Below are 19,249 nucleotides of genomic sequence, written 5' to 3'. Positions count from 1 at the left end.
GGATCTTGTACACCAGGATTGTATCGGCTGGGGTTTTACCACTATATCGTAGCCTATTCAGTTGATTTTCTTTTACACTTACTTTCTTCCAGACAGTTGTATCATCACAAATGGTTGTAACTCATGGTCTCATTGGTCATTTTGGCTATTCGTAGATGTGAATTTATCGTTTCATTTCTGTCTCTATCTTTGTGTTCGTGTGTTACATTTTAAAGTTGGACCTTGCACGTTGATCAGAAGCGAGTATTTTGAGAGAATGTGTCATATCACCTGTGAGGTGCCACTTTCCGGCTCAATAACTTGTTAGAAGCTCCCTATTTCTGCTCCTTGCTCTTAGGATTTTGGAAAGAGATCTGCATCCCTGCTCTCCGGCGATGGCTTCATTGGGCTTGTCTGCATCTCTGCACATCCTCCTGCCTGCAAGGTCTCTCAAAGATGTAGTGTCACAATCTCAAAGAAAGTTGCAAAAAAGTTTGGGAAGCAGTAACTAGTTGCCTCATCCTCCTTTCAGAATTGTTTCAGTAAAAACAATGTTAGAATTTGTCAATTTTAGGTAGTGCCCAATGTTTTAGTGTGTGGCGTGAGCACAACTAGGTTGATTTGTGTCACTACTTTTGGAGCATGTTTAACTCTGGTCAAGTTACAGATAGGCCTTACTTACTTTAGACCTATTGTACTTCCATTCTAGAATTCTAGTACTTGCATCTTTTGAGTGTGGGACTACTGCCCACTCTAGCTCACTGTTTTGTGTTCATTCTCTCTCTCTCTCTCTCTCTCTCTCTCTCTCTCTCTCTCCCCCCCTCCATTTCCAATAGTTGGTATCAGAGCTAGACACGTGGGTTTCATCTTGCCACTGCTCAGTTGGTGCCACTTGCCTGAACTTTGTTAGTTGAAGGAAGAGGAACTGTTGTTTTGGAGGGAGGAGCTGCTGTTGTTTGTGCAAGAGGAGCTATTCCAGCTCCACTCCTTTCTGCTCTGCCACTTATTCCTGCACTGCCCCCACCAGTGCTACCTGCTGCGGCAGCACCACCTGGCGTCCCTATCCCCACTGCACTGCTGCTCCTTTGCCCTGCACCACCACTGCAGCACCCTGTGCTTAGCTGTCCTGTGTCCGCTGGCAGCAACACCACTGCTGCTACCTGTAGCAGTGCCGCCAGAGCTGCTCTGGCCTGTGCTGTCTCCTGTGCTTCTGCTGTGCTGCCACAGCTGTCTGCCACTGCCACCTGGTTATGCAGGACTGCTGCAGCTGCCTGCTTGCCTTGGTGTGACTTCTGCCAGTGCTGCCAATGGTGCTACAGACACTGTCAGCTGTGCCTGCTGCACCAGTAGCACTGGCTGCTCTATCTGCTCTTCATCGTCTTCAACTCCAGCCTGTGACACTTCAGCTGCCACCAAGGGTACTCCAAGTCACGATCGAAGTCTGCCCAGCAGTTTGCCGATGTGTCCCGTGTATTTGCACAAATCCTGAGTACTCGAAAATTTGGGGTTTTTGCCTGATTCGAGGTCCTTTGTGTGCATCACCACCGAAATTGCTAACACACTGCAATTTCAGTGACATTTGAGTAACCCATATTTTATCCTCTATAATCTTATGGTACATCGCATTTGCTGAAAACTGCAAAATATCATTAGGGTGGGTGAAACTCCAATCTTGCCTAGGATTAGAGCCCTCAAAATCAGGAAGAGGACTATGTTGCCCAATTCCCCCCCTCTGTGTGTGTGTGTGTGTGTGTGTGTGTGCGCCTACCCCCCAAATTAAAAAACCCAAGAAAAATTCTAGAAGCCACCTTCGGGGGCGAGGGAGCGAGAGAGAAAGGGTCTTATACATATATATCTTTTGGCTTCACCATTTCAGGTTTAGCTGCATGTTCAGAGAGTATAGATACTTTTTCTTCAACGACGAACTCGACATACAGGTGGGTCTGCAATTGATGTGATATCCATTATGTTTGTACATGGCATGTGCTTTCTTGAGGGTTGAAAGTGGGAAGTACATAACAATGCTTATCAGGCTATGAGAATTGCAGCATCAAAATTTTTAGGGGAGCATGACTTTCGGAATTTTTGTAAAATGGATGCTGATAATGTTCATAACTTCAAGCGAGAGATTTTTGAATTCAATATTGTTCCTTGTGGATGCAGGTAAGCTTTGATAATTTGAGATGCTGTGATTTTTTTTTCAATTGTGGCTGTTTCTAAAAGGATATTTGTGGTCTTTTCATTAATTCATGTTGTCTACCGTTATTTGATGCTTGAAAGGCAGACACCATATTTTTTGTAGCACAGCAAATGTCTCTCAACCTAAGCAGCTTAAGCCAGTTTTTCTAAACACAATGATGAGATAAAAGTCAGAGCAAGCTGTCTAGGTTGCTATTTTGACAGCAGTATTCCATTCTTTTGGTAGTTTAAAAATGCACAATTGCAATAAGTTTTCTCTCCTAGCCACCTATACATCAAAAACTGTCAAAAGCGGTAATTCAGTCATACTTCCTGATGTTGATTGTGTGCTCTTTGAAATAAACAATGTGATTGTGCATCTCATCAATGCATTCACAAACAATGGGGGTGACTATGGTGGAAAAACCAAGTACTTGGTGTGACTCGCAATGGTGGTAGCTTAACCACCAGGTTTCCTTCAGACTTTATTTTCCAAAGTTCATTACATTTTTCATCGAAGGCCAGCACATCTGTAGTCCACAAGTGCATTCTCACGGTTCGCAGCAAACTCTTGGAATTTTTTTCTCTTGCAACCTTCGGCATTATCATGATTGCATCATGACATGTCATAGAACAGTTCTATTCAAACATGATCATCATCTGGAAGGTGCTAACTCTGCACCCCCTCTAATGGCACCTCTGTTACACAGTCTCCACCTGCTATATCCTCTAGCCTCTATATGAGCAGTCCCATTTGCAAGTTCTCTCTAATACTTCTCATTGCATTAGCCCTAATAATGTGATTACCCTAAGCATATCTAGCTCTAGTCATACTATACCAGTGGAGAAGATTGTGGATTATGATGTGTTTATTGCCAGTTTGCAACTCTCCCGTGATGAGCTGATAATGGAGCCCATGATTAGTTTATTCAGATACCAACAAAGGCCTTACAGCCACTCCTATTGCTCACTTGCAGTTCATCTTTCCTTGGAAATAATACATGCAGCCAAATTCTTTGGGGTGAATGGAGCATGACACCTTGTCCAGGATTAGATGATCCGATGCTTAAGGCTCATGATAAGCAAGCCGCTGTATGCATAAGCTTTGCAGACAAATGCACAGGTTAAAAATAACCGTGAATGAGCAGACATTTATGTGACTCTGTAAGCATGTCATCTTCTTGCACAAACCGTGGAGGACTGACACTGGTTCCTGAAAAGTAGGCAAGAATTAGGAATCAAGAACCTCCGGAGGGGTTAGTGTTTAGATGTGCACATTGGAGTAACCTTATGCAATTCTATGGTAAATTTGGCAATATCAGGGAAGCAAGGTGCTGTCAGCTAACGTTTAGATGTGCACATTGGAGTAACATTCTGCAATTTTACGGTAAATTTGGAAGTATCAGGTTGGCAGAGATGCTCTCGGCCTATGTCTTGCAAGGAAAGAGGGACAAACTCTTAAGACCTACAAGAAAGTTGAAGTGTGGCTTAAGAAGCAAGACATCAGGGTGGCAAAGTTGCTCTCAGCTTATGTCATGTAAGGCAAGAGGGAACAAACTCTAAGACATGCAAGAAAGTGGAAGTACAGCTTAAGAAGCAAGACATCTATCACGACTCATGGCCCTTTAGACATATTGCACATGGATAGAGAAGGAAGATGTAATATCTTGGTTCCTCCCTGTGCGTGAAAGGGGCTTAAGGGAGGGGGGACTAATAAAAATTTAACCATTAAAGTCTAAAAGGTAATCTTTAAACCTTTTAACAAGCTTACCTTTTAACAAACTTCTCCATGCCGCCATGTCGACTAGCCACCTCCACCCCATCACTCCCCCTCCAACAAATCAAGCCACCTGAATTCACGGGATTAGGATCCAATGTTGAGATTGATGCTCAAGTTTGGATCAAAACCCTTGTAGATTATTTTAATGCGGCGGGAATAAGCACAACTAACAAGGCTATGATTGTGAAGCTGAAGCTAGTAGGTGAGGCATGCTTATGTGTCACGAATTGCGTGGTGGGTGGACTTGCTTGGGCTGCTGCACCAAACACACACCATACACACAAGAGGAAGCTCACTTAAGAACACGAGAAGAGAGATGGAGGTCAAAATGTTCTCTTGTTGGTTTTTCCTTCTTCTTTCACAGACAATATTGTTAGTAGATTAGTTAGCTCAGGTGTGAGTTTGTGCTACAGAGGCTGTGGCATATCATGTAGTATTTTTTAGGCATATTCTGGTGCCCTTTTTAGGGTTGGGGAGCATTTAATGCTGGCCGACCAGCATTAAATGCTGGCCAACTGCATTTATTGCTCCCCCCATTTTATGCCTATATATTGCTGGGCTCCTCTTCCTCTTTGTGTACTTTAGTCATCACTTGTGGATTCTTCAGGGTAGAGAGGAGCCGGTGCCAGGGTGCCTACACAGCCAGTGATTCATTGTTGTATGCTGTTGTCTAGTGTTCGATATGGATTCCATTTCCCGAGCATACATCTGAGTTCTCATTTGTATTTGTGTTCACTCATTCATTCTTTCTCTTGTCTTGTGTTTTAGCAGTTTATTTCAGCATGTTGTTTACGCTTCCATTGCTGCATCACTTCTGACATGGTATCAGATTTCAAGATTTTTGTTTCTGTTGTGTTTTCTTGCTGATTTCAGGACTGTTTTCCCTGCGTTTTGGTGTTTTTGCATCCGTACATCCTGCGTTTTGGTGTTTTTGCATCTCCTCTTGGCCGGGGCTTACATCATCAGGCCGTTTTTGCTGTTTTTGACAGTTTGATTGATTTCTTGGCTTTTTACTGCAGTTTTTGTCTTATTTTGATCAGATTTTGGGCTATACTGCATGTGAACTCTTGCTTTTTGCAGTCTGTTCTCGTGGTTTGGCCGTGTTCCCTCTCCCAATTTCTTCTTTTCTCTACTTCTTTTCTAAATCCTCTCCAGATGGCTCCTCCATGCACATTCACTGATGACAAGCTTCATGGATGTGATTATTACACGTGGAGTGCGGTGATGAAGGCTTGGTTTATTCAGAAGCGGTTATGGTACGTGGGTTGCAGAGCTATGGCACGTCCTTGACAACCTTCTCCTGTTCCATCTGATTTTGATAACCATGGGGAGGCAGTGCTTACATGGGATTCGGATGATGCCCATGCTTATTCGGCCTTACTTCGGTGTATTTTCAAAGAAGTCCTACCGGCGGTTACCTCCTGTACGACAGCTTTAGACGTATGGTCGAAGTTACAGTTGATGTATGAGGCTCCTTTCACCATGAGGGCCGTTACTCTCTATGGTCAGCTTCAACAACTAAAGTTTGAATCCCAAGATACGATTTAATCCTTCCTACTTCGTGTTACCTAACTCCAGGATGAGCTTTGCACTATGCAGTCTGCCCTATCAGAGGTACAGCTTGTTGGTACGGTACTCTACAAGCTTCCTTGGGAGTTTGATGGAGTGGTGAATGCTTTATGGGCGTAGACATCTACAACTCCTGTTAGTTTTCTTCACATGTCCTCCATGCTACTTGAGCATGAGGCTACTTTGCGACTACAGGGGAGGCTTCCGTCACATTATGGAGGTTCGGGTGAGGCTCTTGTAGCTTCAAAGAGGGGTTCGAAGATGAAGAAGTCACAGGCCCATTGTTACCACTGTGGCAAGAAGGGTCATTTAAGGAAGGACTGCAAAGAGTTAGTGGCTTCCAAGAAGAAACAGGAGCAGAAGACGAAGTGGAATGTGGACTTCTCCGACGAGTCATCCTTTGCCTCAGATTTCGATTCCGATCCTTCGGCCAAGGCGAAGTCCAAGGCACGGAAGGGATCCTCTTCTTCGGATCGTGGGAAGGGCTTGGTGGCCCCTTCCTTAGCTACTTTCTAGTGGTGGTGATGAGGATGTCCCTCATGACTCTCCAATGCTATGAGAGGGTGGTGAGATGGGGCAACTGTGCCTCATCTATATGTCTATATAGATGTATAGGATCAGAGAGGGACATCCTTGATGCATTGACTGAAGTCTGGGAGGGACAAATCCTGGAGTTGGGATTGACATCCAGGTTCATGATGGGTCGGTTACTTGATAGAGCGGGAGGCTTTCGTCTGGAGCTCACATGAGGGGATACTTTGGCAGTTTTGGCCGAAGGCGGGGATTTCATGGTCGCATGTTTAGAGACATATTTGGCACATTGGTCTTGTATGTCCTGAGTGACATAGGTGACATAACACAGAGAGCTGCTATGATTCTTTTCTATTTTCAGGTGGTGTTGTTATGATCGACATCGATGTGAGATACTCTTGAGGCATCTTGGTGGTGGGTTGGCCACTCCCTACTTGGATATCCATGGTTCTTCTGGTGGTTCTATGTTGTATATTTTATGATTCCCCATCATTGTACTATTGTATTGTATCAGATCACCCCTGATTTGAGAGAGGGTGTTAGCAAATTAGTCACCTTAGGTGCGAGTCTATGCTGCAGAGGTTGTGGCATATCATGTAGTATTTTTCTGGCATTTTCTGGTGCCCTTTTTAGGGTTGGGGAGCATTTAATGCTGACTGACCAGAATTAAATGCTGGCCGACTTCATTTATTGCTCCCCCCATTTTATGCCTATATATTGTTGGGCTCCTCCGCTTTGTGTACTTCAATCATCACTTGTGGATTTTTCAGGGGAGAGAGGAGCCGGTGCCAGGGTGCCCACACAGCCAGTGATTCACTGTTGTATGCTGCTATCTAGTGTTCGATATGGATTCCATTTTCCGAGCATACATCTGAGTTCTCATCTGTATTTGTGCTCACTCATTTATTCATTCTCGTCTTGTGTTTGAGCAGTTTATTTCAGCATGTTGTTTATGCTTCCATTGTTGCATTACTTCTGACAAATACAATGTACTCTTTCACACACAATACAATATACACAAAGTATAGATAAGATACAACATAAAGGAAAGTGGCTTACTAAGTCAAACAATGTATAACAAACTATACTAATCGACTAGTGCTAGAACTATGCCAACTATAGTTACGTGCAACAAACCAAATATAATAAATGATAATTCAGTGGCCATGTAAGAGTCATAATGACCACCGACATGCTAAGTGTAGACGTGCGGATCCATCTAACCTGGTGGTCCATAATCAATGTCCGCATGTGTTGAACTTGCTATCTCAATACTCCCCCTCGAGCTCAACTATATCCATGCAACTCCAAGTAAGCTTTGAAATTTTGGAAGCCTCTCCGCACCCAAGGTCTTTTTGAAAATGTTAGCTATCCGATCCTATGTGCTGACATATAGCAAGTTGATCTCACTTGTAAGTATCTTCTCTTTCACAAAGTGGCAATGTACCTCAGTGTGTTTTGTCCTAGCCTGGAACACTAGGTTTCTAGCTAATTGTATGCTACTCATGTTGTCACAGTGAATGACAACTGGACTATTTTCTTGCACATCCAAATCACCCAATAACTTTTGCAACCATACCACCTCACATGTTGCCATAGTAGCATCTTTGTACTCGGCCTTTGTACTCGATAAAGCAACTGTAGGTTGCTTTTTGCTACTCCATGTAATTGCTGTACCACCAAGGGCAAACATGAATTTGTTTGTAGATCTTCTATCATATATGCTACCAGCCTAATCTGCATTTGTGTATCCAAATACATGTATATCGTTACCTACCTCATAAAAAAGCCCATAATGCAAAGTGGACTTTACATACCTCAATATATGTCTAATTGCATCCAAATGAGGCTTTTTAGGCATTTGTATAAATTGACTAACAAGGCCAATAACATAGCTCTAGTCTTCTATCTCATCCCCAACATCAACACTTAACTTCACATTTTACTCCAATGGTACTGAAAGAGGCTTACCTGCTGTTATATCATATTTGGACAACATATCTAAGCCATACTATGTTTTGAATAGCCATATATCATCATCACATTTGATCACCTCAATACCAAGAAAGTATCTTAGCTCACCCAAATCCTTCGTCTGAAACCTCTTCTTTAAAATATCAACTTTAGTAATTTCACTATTACTATCATCTATAAATTATAATAATCAAGTCATCCACATAGATAACTATGATGACCAAGCCTGCATCTCTTGTTGGGAATAAAGGCCCTTGTGCCTTTAAATGTTATCGGGTGTGAATACACCCTCCCTTAGCACTTGTACTTACTCATATATATCTATCTAAAAACCTAAAGGTACACACTCGTCATTGTACCTATAAACGTAGTCACTCTCTGCTATTGCTCTGTCTCACACACTCTGTCTCTCTGCGTCAAAGGAACACCCATTGTCTCAATCTTCGTGCCTCCCGGTCACTACAAATTGGTATTAGAGTGTTGGTAACGGTGTTCGCGTTTCTCAAGAAGTGCGAATCAGGTCTGCACAAGAGAAGAAGCTTGCTTTTGCACAACAGTCGACAGTTGAGGTGACGTGTACAAGCACTAGGTCCAAGATTGGCAGGTCGTGACAGACGACAGGTCCAAGACCGGCAGTGCATGACAGGCGATAGCTTTGCGATAAGGCTCAGGCGAGTGGATAGTCGACAACCGCATAACGGGCGACGGGGGCAACAGTCGGCGCGTGACGGTCCAACACGTGACGGGGCAGCTATTGGTGGGACAAGTCCAGTGCATGGCGGCACGGTCGAACGTGGGTCAATGGACCCCCCGTCACGTTCTTTTTTTCTTTTCAAATTTTGAGTTTGCTTTTATCTCCTCTCCTTCAGGTGTTCACGCGTGCAAGCACAGTGTGCTAATTTGTGCAGATTTAGGCCCAGAAATTTGGGGCTTTTCTCGAATTTGGGGATCGCAACGCAGAATTGGACAATGTGACTCATAAATTGCAAAGTCGGTGCACATGCGCCCTGGAATTTTGTTGTCTTTCACATTTTTAGTGAAATTCTTTCAATTTCATTGTAATTAGTGCACGCAGGACTTGGAAAATTTGGGGATTTGTTCAGATTTGGTGTGAGCAAGATGGAACAGTGATATCTGTCTCAGAAATTATAGGAATTTGTGACATTTTGTCCCCGACATTTGGGACTTTTCATGTACATGCACAAATTGGGCTGAAATTTACCCAATTTCTAGACATTGATGCACCTTGGACCCCGTGCAATTTGGGGCTTTTGCAGTTTGGGCAAAATTTGTGTAGCATTTGGTCATTTTATGTACATGTGGGTTGAATTCCACGCAATTTGGACATCAACACTTGGTAAAATTTGGGGGTTTTGCTGAAATTGCTAAATTTTGGCAAAATTGGCCTATTCTATGCATGACAAAGAAAATGTAGACGTGTGGTTGATGCTTTGAGCACAAAATTTTGGGGCTTTTGACCGTGTGTGTCAAATTTTATGCCCGTGGGTACATGTACAACAGAAATTGCAGCTAAAATTTTGGGATTTCTCATGTAATGTGATGTATATGCCCTTGGAACAGCTGTAATCAGTTGTGGAATGTTGTAGCACATGGTTTGGTGCTTCTGAAAATTTAATTACAGATCTGAAATCTGTGCTTCTACGTGGTCATTTATTGCTGGTTGGTACTTGTTTGTACCTTGGTCACTTGGGTGATAGTTTGGGCCTGCATTTGCTGATTTTTTGGTCACATTTCGGCTGAAAATCATGGCTGGCAGCAATGACAGCAGTAATTTGATGCACATAAAGAAGCTTGAAGGAGCACATAACTTTGCAGTTTGGCAAAAACAGTGCTACAAAATCCTGTTGCAAAAGAAGCAGACAAAGCCGATCAAAACACAAGGGGCAAAGCCTGCAAATATGGAACAGGACGATTGGGATGAGTTAAATGAGCTTGCACACTCAACCATTGAGCTATCGATTTTTGATGTCTTGTTGTTTAATATTGAAGGTTTGGATTTTGCATATGCTATATGGACTAGAATGGAAGAACTGTATGCACAAAAGAGTACTACAAGCAAAGTGTATCGGCTGAAAAAGCTTATGGATTTGCATATGAAAGAGGTTATAGCATTGTTTACTCACTTGAGTGAGTTTAAATCCATTTTCAGCCAGCTGGTTGCCTTGAAGTTGATGATTGATGAGGAATTTAAGGCTACTTTCTTGCTTTGCACTCTACCAGAGAGTTGGGATACATTCAGGACTGCTATGAGCAATTCTAATGTGATCCTTTTGTATGCTGATGTAGAGAGTGCTCTACTCATGGAAGAAATGAATCGGCAGAACAATGCATCCAATAAGTCTTCTAGTGCTTTGCATACTAGGGGCAGATCACAATAGAAAGGCAAATATGATAGCAAGGGACGCAGTAAATGACGTGGCAAAGATGTTGAATGCCATCATTGTGGCAAGAAGGGTCACTTTAAACGTGACTACTACAAATGGAAGAAAGAGAAAGGAAAGGGTAAGAAGATAGATGATAGCAAGGAAGAGAAGAAAGACAGTTAGCCTAAGAAGAGCAGTGTCAAAATTGAAGAGGTGAATGTAGTCACTCATGACAGTGATAGTGGGAGTGATGTACTCTTTGTCTCTTTACACTTTGGTGCACATGCTCTACTTGCAGATATAGATGATGACATGCATACCTGGATTCTTGATTCAGGTGCTTCTTTTCATGTCACCCCTTATCGTGAGTGGTTTTCCGCATATACAGGGGGTCGACATGGTGTTGTCCATCTTGGGGACAACTATGCATGTGAGATTGTAGGTATTGGCAGTGTGCAGTTACAGTTTCAGTATGGCTCTGTCTTTACACTTCAGCATGTATCTCAGCTCAAGAAGAGCTCGATCAGCACAAGGCAGGTAGATGATGATGGTTTTCATACCACCTTTGGTGATGGAAAATGGAAGATCTGTAAGGGATCTAGAGTGGTTGTCAGAGGTTGCAAGAGTGATAATTTGTATCCACTTCATGTATCTAGTGTGCGTGACCATGAAAAGGTCTGTAGGGTTGTATTCCAGGAAGAAATACCTTTTGGACAACAAAATGTGCCCGTTGTACGGCAGTAAATACCTCCTGTAAATGAACCTTTAAATGTAGAAATTGATGCTGGAAATGATCAGTCAGCTATTGCCTATGATAATGAGCCACTACATGTGCAGGAACAGCGAGGACAGCAAGCTGTTAATGCTGATTTGTAGGCTGACATGCCAGGACAGCATGCTGAAAATGGAAATTTGCAGGAACAGCCAGTAAACAATGATCATTGGGTTAGGAGATCGTCTAGGGCTACTAGACAACTTGACAGGTTTGTTCCTGGTGCAAACAATGTGACTGATTATGCCATGTTAACAGATTGTGATGAAGCATCTTGCTTCAAGGAAGTAATGGACAGACAGGGCAACAAGAAATTGTATAAAGCCATGTTGTCAGAAATGGAATATCTTGCGAAAAATGGCACTTGGGACTTGGTGCAGTTGCCTAAAGGGCAGAAAAAACTTCCATGCAAATGGGTTTACAAGATGAAGGTCACTTTTGGTTCCTCACCAAAGTACAAAGCAAGATTGGTTGTTGCAAAGGGGTACAAGTAGGAGCAAGAAATTAACTATGATGAGATTTTCTCTCCTATAGTCAAGATGATTACATTGAGAATCATTTTGGGCTTGGTTGCAGTTGAAGATATGGAACTCATACAGATGGATGTAAATAATGCATTTTTACATGGTGATCTGCATGAAGACATATATATGCAGCAGCCTGAAGGGTTTGTGGAAAAAGGGAAAGAAAAGATGGTATGTAAACTCAAAAGGAGTTTGTATGGGCTGAAACAAGCACCAAGAGAATGGTATCATAAGTTTGATACATTCATGTAGTCTCAAGGTTTCCATAGAAGTCAAGTGGATCACTGCTTATACACCAAGAAGACAATAGATGGCAACCTGATTATCTTGGTCTTGTATATAGATGGCATGCTGATTGCTGGCAGGGATACTCATGCCTTGGATTCACTGAAGCAAAGTCTTCATGGCAGCTTTGACATGAAGAATCTTGGTGATGCAAATCATATTCTTGGCATGCGAATATTCAGAGATAAGTCGAAAGTATTACTCTATCTATCTAAGCAAGGGTATATCTCCAAGGTTTTGCAGCGTTTCAATATGGAGGGGGGGAAAATGATTGGGATTCCATTGCCTTCATATGTGAAACTCAGTGCAAAGGAAAGCCCTACATTTGATGATGAGAAGGCTGAAATGGCCAAGATACCATATGCTTTAGTTGTTGGCAGTTTGATGTATGCTATGGTTGCTACATGTCCTGACATTGCCTTTGCAGTGGGAGTGGTTAGCAGATACATGGCAACCCTTGGCAAGAAGCATTGGGATGCAATGAAAGGTATTATGAGATACCTCAAAGGCACAAAGGAGTTGTGCATCTGCTTTGGAAAGCATAAGTTATTTGTTGTTGGCTTTACGGATGCAGACTATGCTGGTCATGCGGATTGCGGAAAGTCCACTTCTAGATATGCGTTTACTTTCACAGGAGGAGCAGTCTCTTGGATCTCCAGGCTACAAAAGTGTGTTGCATTGTCTACTACAGAGGCAGAGTATGTGGCTGCCACTGAGGCATGCAAGGAGGCTTTATGGCTTTCACGTCTGGTGGGAGAGCTTGGCATCACAGAGTTACCTATTGTCCATTGTGATAGTCAGAGTGCTATTATGTTAGCATGGAATCCTGTCTTTCATGCAAAGACAAAGCACATATAGGTGAAGTACCACTGCATTAGAGATGTACTTAACAACAAGAGCATCGGGCTTGTCAAAGTGCATACAGATGATAATCTTGCAGATCTTCTCACGAAGAGTCTTCCAGCAGAGCGGTTTGCTCATTGCCGATAGATGATGGGAGTTGGATAGATATATGTATTTCAGCTTTGTATGTATCTAGAATTAGCTGATTCTTTTCTCCTCTTAAGACACATTGTCTTTAGGTGGGAGGTTGTTGGGAATAAAGGCTCTCGTGCCTTTAAATGTGCTCAAGTGTGAACACACTCTTAGCACTTGTACTTACACATATATATCTATCTAAAAACCTAAAGGTACACACTCGTCATTGTACCTACAAATGTGCGCACTCTCTGCTATTGCTCTCTCTCACACTCTCTGTCTCTTCGCGACTAAGGAACATCCACTGTCTCGATCTTCGTTCCTCCCGGTCACTAGATCTCTCATTCTTACATAAAGTGAGTGATCAACATCAGAAACATAAAAGCCAATGTTGATAAGATACTTTTTGATCTTATTAGACTATACTCTAGGTGCTTGCTTCAGCCCATAGAGTGGATTCTTTAACTTGCACATATATGTGGGATGCTCTAAATTCTCATAACTTGCTGCTTGCTGCATGTACACCACTTCTTGCAATTCACCATGCAAGAAGGCATTCTTTTCATCCATTTCCTACAAACTCCAACCTTTGGTTGCTGCCAAAGCAATCACACATCTAACAGTTGCCATCCTAGCAAGTGAACTGAATGTCTCTTCATAAAATTTTCAATATGCTTGAGCACAGCCTTTTTCAACCAGCCTAGCCTTATACCTACTATATAGAACCATTTACATTATGCTTAATTTATAGATCCACTTACAACCAATAGCTTTCTTGCCCTTAGGCAATGGTACTAGATTTCAAGTATTATTGGCCTCTAATGCAATTATCTCCTCATCCATTGTTGCATCCCAATGAGCATGACCAACAGTATCCTTAAGGCAAAGTGGGCTTAACATTCTCAACCACCTTTACCATATAAGTATAATGGTGAGTTGCATAACCTTTAAAATTAAATATTTTAATAAGATATCAGACCGTGCTAGACTTACGTACCATTGGATCATTCAATGGAGCTTTTACATTACCATGTGCTCTCTGTATACTTGGTGTCTTGATTTAAAGAATACCAAACTCATAATCCAAATTCTCTGAATCACTAGAATCTCCATCAAACCCCAAATGACTAGCAGATGTATCATTACCATCTGACACATTCTTCTTTCCTTTTGTCTTTCCCTGTAAGACTAGTAGATGCACTTGAAGATGTAGGATTGCTCCTTAGTCTCCGAGGCCAAGGGCAAACTGTAGATGTACTACCAGATGATGTTTTTGATCTACTAAGGCTTCGTGATTCTTGCTTTTTTTTTTCTGCATATAACTACCATGATCATCATCATCATCCAATGTATCACTAGATGTATACCAACTGCTCATCTCATAAAAAATAACATACTTGCTCACTCTAAACTTACGTGTGATAGGATTATAATAGTGATATCCTTTTGTTCTAAAGAGTATCTAATGAAAATACATTTTTTAGCCTTTAGATCAAGCTTCTTTTGTAGCTTATTTGACACACAACATACGGAATATAACCAAACACTTTCAAGTGTGATAGATCGGGCTTCTTGCCTGTAAAGCATTCTTCGGAAGTTATTCCATGAAATATAGTTGTGGGAGTTTTACTAATAATATAGACAGTAATATGAACAACTTTAGATAAAAAATGTTTTAGCAAATTCTTTTCAACTATCTATACGCATGTAACTTTTGCAATATGCCTATTTTTCCTTTCTGCAACCCCATTTTATTGTGGGGTGTACTTGCAAGTAAATTGTCTCTTTATCCCATGAGACCTAGAGGTACTCTCCCCCTCCATATCCTTGCCACAATTTACCATTGTGGATATCATTTTTCTTAGCATAACATTAGGCTATAATATGACTTGTTTTGCCACAATAATGACAAACAATACCAAAATTGCTAGAATCTCTGTTTTGCTATCCACCTCTTCCTTTAGAGCTCCCTCTATCTCTAAAGTTGACACGGCCTTCTAAAACTTACATTTCCACCAAATTGTTGATTAAACTTGTTTTGTTGGTTACACCAACATGTCCCATGCCACAGCCTCTTGAAGAGGATTTGCTACATCCTCTTCCTAAACTTGAGTAAAATGCTTGGACCTATTCACTACTTCTTTTAGATGATTCATCCTGTATGTTGATCTCTTCAGTGATAATGAGAGAGACCAACTCATTAAAAATTGGAAACGACCTTCCGTACATACATAGAAGTGACAAATGATTTTCAAACCTTTTCATTATTAAAGCCACCCAAAGTAGATGAAACTAAATCATTATCATCAGGCATTGCATCAATAGCTTGTAAGATATCTGCAATGCTATTTACCTTCAAAATATACTCATTTACAAACATCTTTCCTTTCTTCAAGGTATTCAACTCTTGCTGAGTTGAATCTTCCGTACCTTTGTGTTTATTGAAAACATACAATTCTTTCCACGCCTTTAATTCTTTTGTAGTCGCAGGATTACTTAGCTTTGGCTCATTTTCTTTACCTAAAATAAACTCATAGAGGCTTTTTTCAATAAGGAAATTTGTTACAAGAAACTTCCATGATGAGTAGTTATTTTTATCCAGCTTCTCAATGATGGGGTTTTCACAGTTCTCTACCATTATCACAAAATTGATACAAAATAGCAAGTCAGTCTTCTGCAACCTTTTACAACAAGTGCATAGTAACACACCAAGCTGTCTCTTTCATTGACTACTCAACAATATATGTAATCTGCAACTTGTTTGCAAATAAAACTTGTGTTTGCTTTGTGGCAAACAACTCAAAACTTACAAATTCGAAATTTGTAACCGATGCATCCACTTTTGGTTGACATAGCTGAAACCACAGTATATTGCGAAATTGTTGTATGCAACCGTGCGGGTCTAAAACAGGGTATGAAACGGCCTTAAATGGCAGCAGGAAAGTCATAAAGGGCTTATTTGTAGAATATGCAGCGCTCTACTCGCACACTAAATCTTATAGCAATCTGAGATTTTTGCTCTGCCGTGCTTCTAGTGCCTCCATAGGCACTATCCAAGAGAAAGAGTAGAATAAGAGAGCTTCTTATTCATTGCTTGTTTGCTCGAATTCTTCTTTCTTCTCCTTTACTTAAGCCTTCAAAACCAGCCTCTCTCAGTGGCACCATTGTGATACTATATTATGAATTGTGTGGTTGGTGGACTTGCTTAAGTTGTTGCGCCAAATACACACCATATACAAAAGAGGAAGAAGAGAGATGGAGGCCAAAACATGTTTTTGCTAGTTTTTTCTTCTTATTTCACATACAACACAATGTACATTGATGAGATACAAATATAAAGGAAAGCGGCCTACTAAGTCAAACAGTGTATAATTGACTATACTAATTGAATGACACTATAATTATGTTAGTTGTAGATAGGTGCAACGAACCAAATATAATAAGTGATAAGTTAGTGGCCATGTAAGAGTCATAATGACCATTGACGTGCTAAGTATAGACGTGCGGATCCATCTAACCAGGCGGTCCATCATCAATGTCCGCACGTGTTGAGCTTGTAATCTCAACATTATGGTGGAAGTAGTGGTGTTGAGAAAATGCTACCATTGAAAACCTTGTAAGCTAGGAGGATATCAAGAAGGCCATAAGATAGAGATACTTGCCACCTTTCTATCGCACCATCAAGATGAAAGAGTTCTTTCCTTGCGTCAACTATGACTAAGCCTGGAGACCTATTATTCCCAGTTTGTAACACTGCAAAAATATACACCGCCTATGGATATTACTCAACAAGTGGCTAAATTTTGCCACTACTGAAACCCTTGTAAATTGGGAGGATATCAAGAAGGCCGTAAGACAGAGATACTTGTCGCCTTCCTATCTCATGATCAAGAGGAACAAGTTCTTTTACTTCTGTTAGCCAAGACTAAGCCTAGAGGCCCATTATTCTGGGTTCATAACATTGCAAAAATATACACCATCCATGGATATTACCCAACAAGTGGCCAAATTTTACCATGGATTGAATCAACCATTGGATACTCATCTAGAGTCCCTAAGATTGTTTGACTTGCAAGATGCTCTTATATGAGCCAAAGCCTTGATCAAGCCAAATGGAGATCAAATTCTTGAAGATAATTGCCCATTTGCCAACTATGAAAAGAGACTATGATGGCTCAAAGGACCAAGGAAAGAGGTGTCATGAGTGCATGAGATAGGGCACATCCAAAGGAGATGCCCTAGTTTTGCTGATGCTTCCTTTGCAACGAGCTAGAACATAATCCAAGATTATTGGCTTGAATTGGATTAAGAAAAAGAGGAACTAGCAACAAAGCGAAGACACATAAGTTCAACACCTAACTTTCTTTTAGAATTAGGTAGTGATGAGGGCCTAGAGTCCATTGCAACCTATGAAGACTATTAGGACATCCTAGAAAGATCTTCATGAGATTTAGTAAGCCTTAAACTTGTAATAGAACTACCTTGCAATGACTATTGTACTTGGTCTTTGTAATCATGTATCACTTTGTAGTTTGAGTGCTTGTATATAACTATATTTAGCCAAAGTCGTGTAGTAGAAGCTTGGTGGATCCTAACCTAGAAGTCCTACAATCCAACTTACTCCTTGGCTTTGAGATGAGGACATCTCAATTCCTCTAAGGCGAAGAGCGTGTAATATCTTGGCCCCTCCCCTCACGTGAAAGGGGCTTGGGGAGGCCAATAAAAATCTTACCCTTTAAGTTTAAAGGGTAATCTTTAAATATTTTAAAAAGCTTACCTCTCGTTGTTTGTTGCATTCGCCGCCCCCCATTTTTCCATGCCACCATGCCAAGTGGCCACTTCTACCCCATCACTCCCCCTCTAGCACTTCATATCCTCCCCCTTACCATGCATTCCGAAACATGCTACGAGCTGCCGATAAGGATGAGAGAATGTTGATGTGATCGAGGGAAGGGTATCCCCCCTCTAGGGCTTATAAAAAGCCCAAGCCTTTTAAGTTATTGCTAGGATCAATTGACCTGAAAAGATGCTAGAGAGAGAGAGAGAGAGAGAGAGAGAGAGAGAGAGAGAGAGAGAGAGAGATGTTAATGTCTACAAAATGCCAAATTGGCCTATGAGACCAAAATGTTACATCTAAAAATTCAAGGAATCACCCATGTTCCAAAATAGCTAACATCTAATGCTATGGCTATCTAAATGAAAAATAAATAGTGAACAATACATAGCTGATGAGTACAAAATGATGTCTAAGCTAGATATAATGTGGAACTACTCGGAAAGCACTCTCATCTCATTATATCTCTCATGGGCCTATCTAGTATAGAGAGGCTAAAGTGGCGGGGTAGGATCCCCCTGTGATGGTGTAGTATCTGTGTATTTGTAGATGATGCCTCTTGCAAGGGTGTGGACTAGTTGGATGTGGGCGGTGGGCTCTACATCTCTTTGTGGTTGTATCTAAGGTGGTCTCTTGTGATGGGACCATTGGTCGGGACCAGGGAGGGCTCCTTGGTGGAGGGAGTAGTCGATGCTCTATAGAACTCCGTGAGTGCACGTTGGTGTGTGGCTCTATGTTTGTGCTACTGGGTCTCTAAGAGATGCTCTCTGTGGTGGCGTAGCTCTAGCAAGAAGAGTTCAAAACATCTTTGAGTTGGGAAATCCATAACCCTCAATAGTGGCCCAAATCTCTCTCTGAACAAGCAATGGAAGTGCCCTTAGATCTCATAGCACACTGGGCATCTACACAAGTAGTGCTCCTTTGTCTCTTGCTCAAGTTGACAAAGCTGGCAAATCCTATCCTCTGGGGGGAGGGAGTTTGCGCTGTATCTATGTGTCTCAATCTGGAGTTGGTGTGAGGATGTATGGAGTTGGCCAATGGCACATTGTGCACCATGAGACAAATGTGCATCCATGTATCTTGGGCAATCAACAAAGCCATCAAGGGATATGTGTGGAAGATGCTTCCGGTAGAAAGTCACCTTTGTCCCCAACTCCTTAGTAGGTGTCACCCATGTCTTGGTTGTGTGTATCTGAATAATGTCCATCTTGATGATGCGGTTCAGCTCCTCTTGGGGCTGAGCTCCAAGTGGGGGCAATCCAACCTGTACTGTAGTGGTGGGAGGTGATCCATGTGTAATCTATGTAATTGTAGCCATGCCTTTGTCTGGGCATTCCAACACTCAATATCCCTCTGTAATGCTAGCTATCTAGATGAATCTAGTGTGAGTTGGGACCTTCCCTACGTTTCGTGCATTTTCCATTTTTTCGCATACCTTACTCCCATTTTTTCGCATATGCT

At 41.7% G+C, this 19,249-nt stretch overlaps 1 protein-coding gene across 6 annotated transcripts in view; it reads left to right on the top strand.

The window, feature by feature from the left end:
• Positions 1–19,249, top strand: part of LOC148025029 (Pseudouridine synthase family protein) — a 144,885-nt gene that overhangs the window by 67,928 nt on the left and 57,708 nt on the right. For all 6 annotated transcript variants that reach the window (XR_015693391.1, XR_015693390.1, XM_087694727.1 and 3 more), the window contains 2 exons: positions 1,856–1,916; positions 2,012–2,142. Coding sequence is in view for 4 of the 6 variants with exons in the window: in XM_087694727.1 (XP_087550853.1) it covers positions 1,856–1,916; positions 2,012–2,142 (192 nt within the window). In the remaining 2 variants the exon portion in view is untranslated. The remainder of the gene's footprint in view (positions 1–1,855; positions 1,917–2,011; positions 2,143–19,249) is intronic.

This window comes from Lygodium microphyllum, chromosome 15, assembly GCF_053477565.2.
Source record: "Lygodium microphyllum isolate KBCC chromosome 15, Lygodium_microphyllum_v1.1.10, whole genome shotgun sequence".
Taxonomy (NCBI): Eukaryota; Viridiplantae; Streptophyta; class Polypodiopsida; order Schizaeales; family Lygodiaceae; genus Lygodium; species Lygodium microphyllum.
This window is presented reverse-complemented; position numbering and strand designations above follow the sequence as displayed.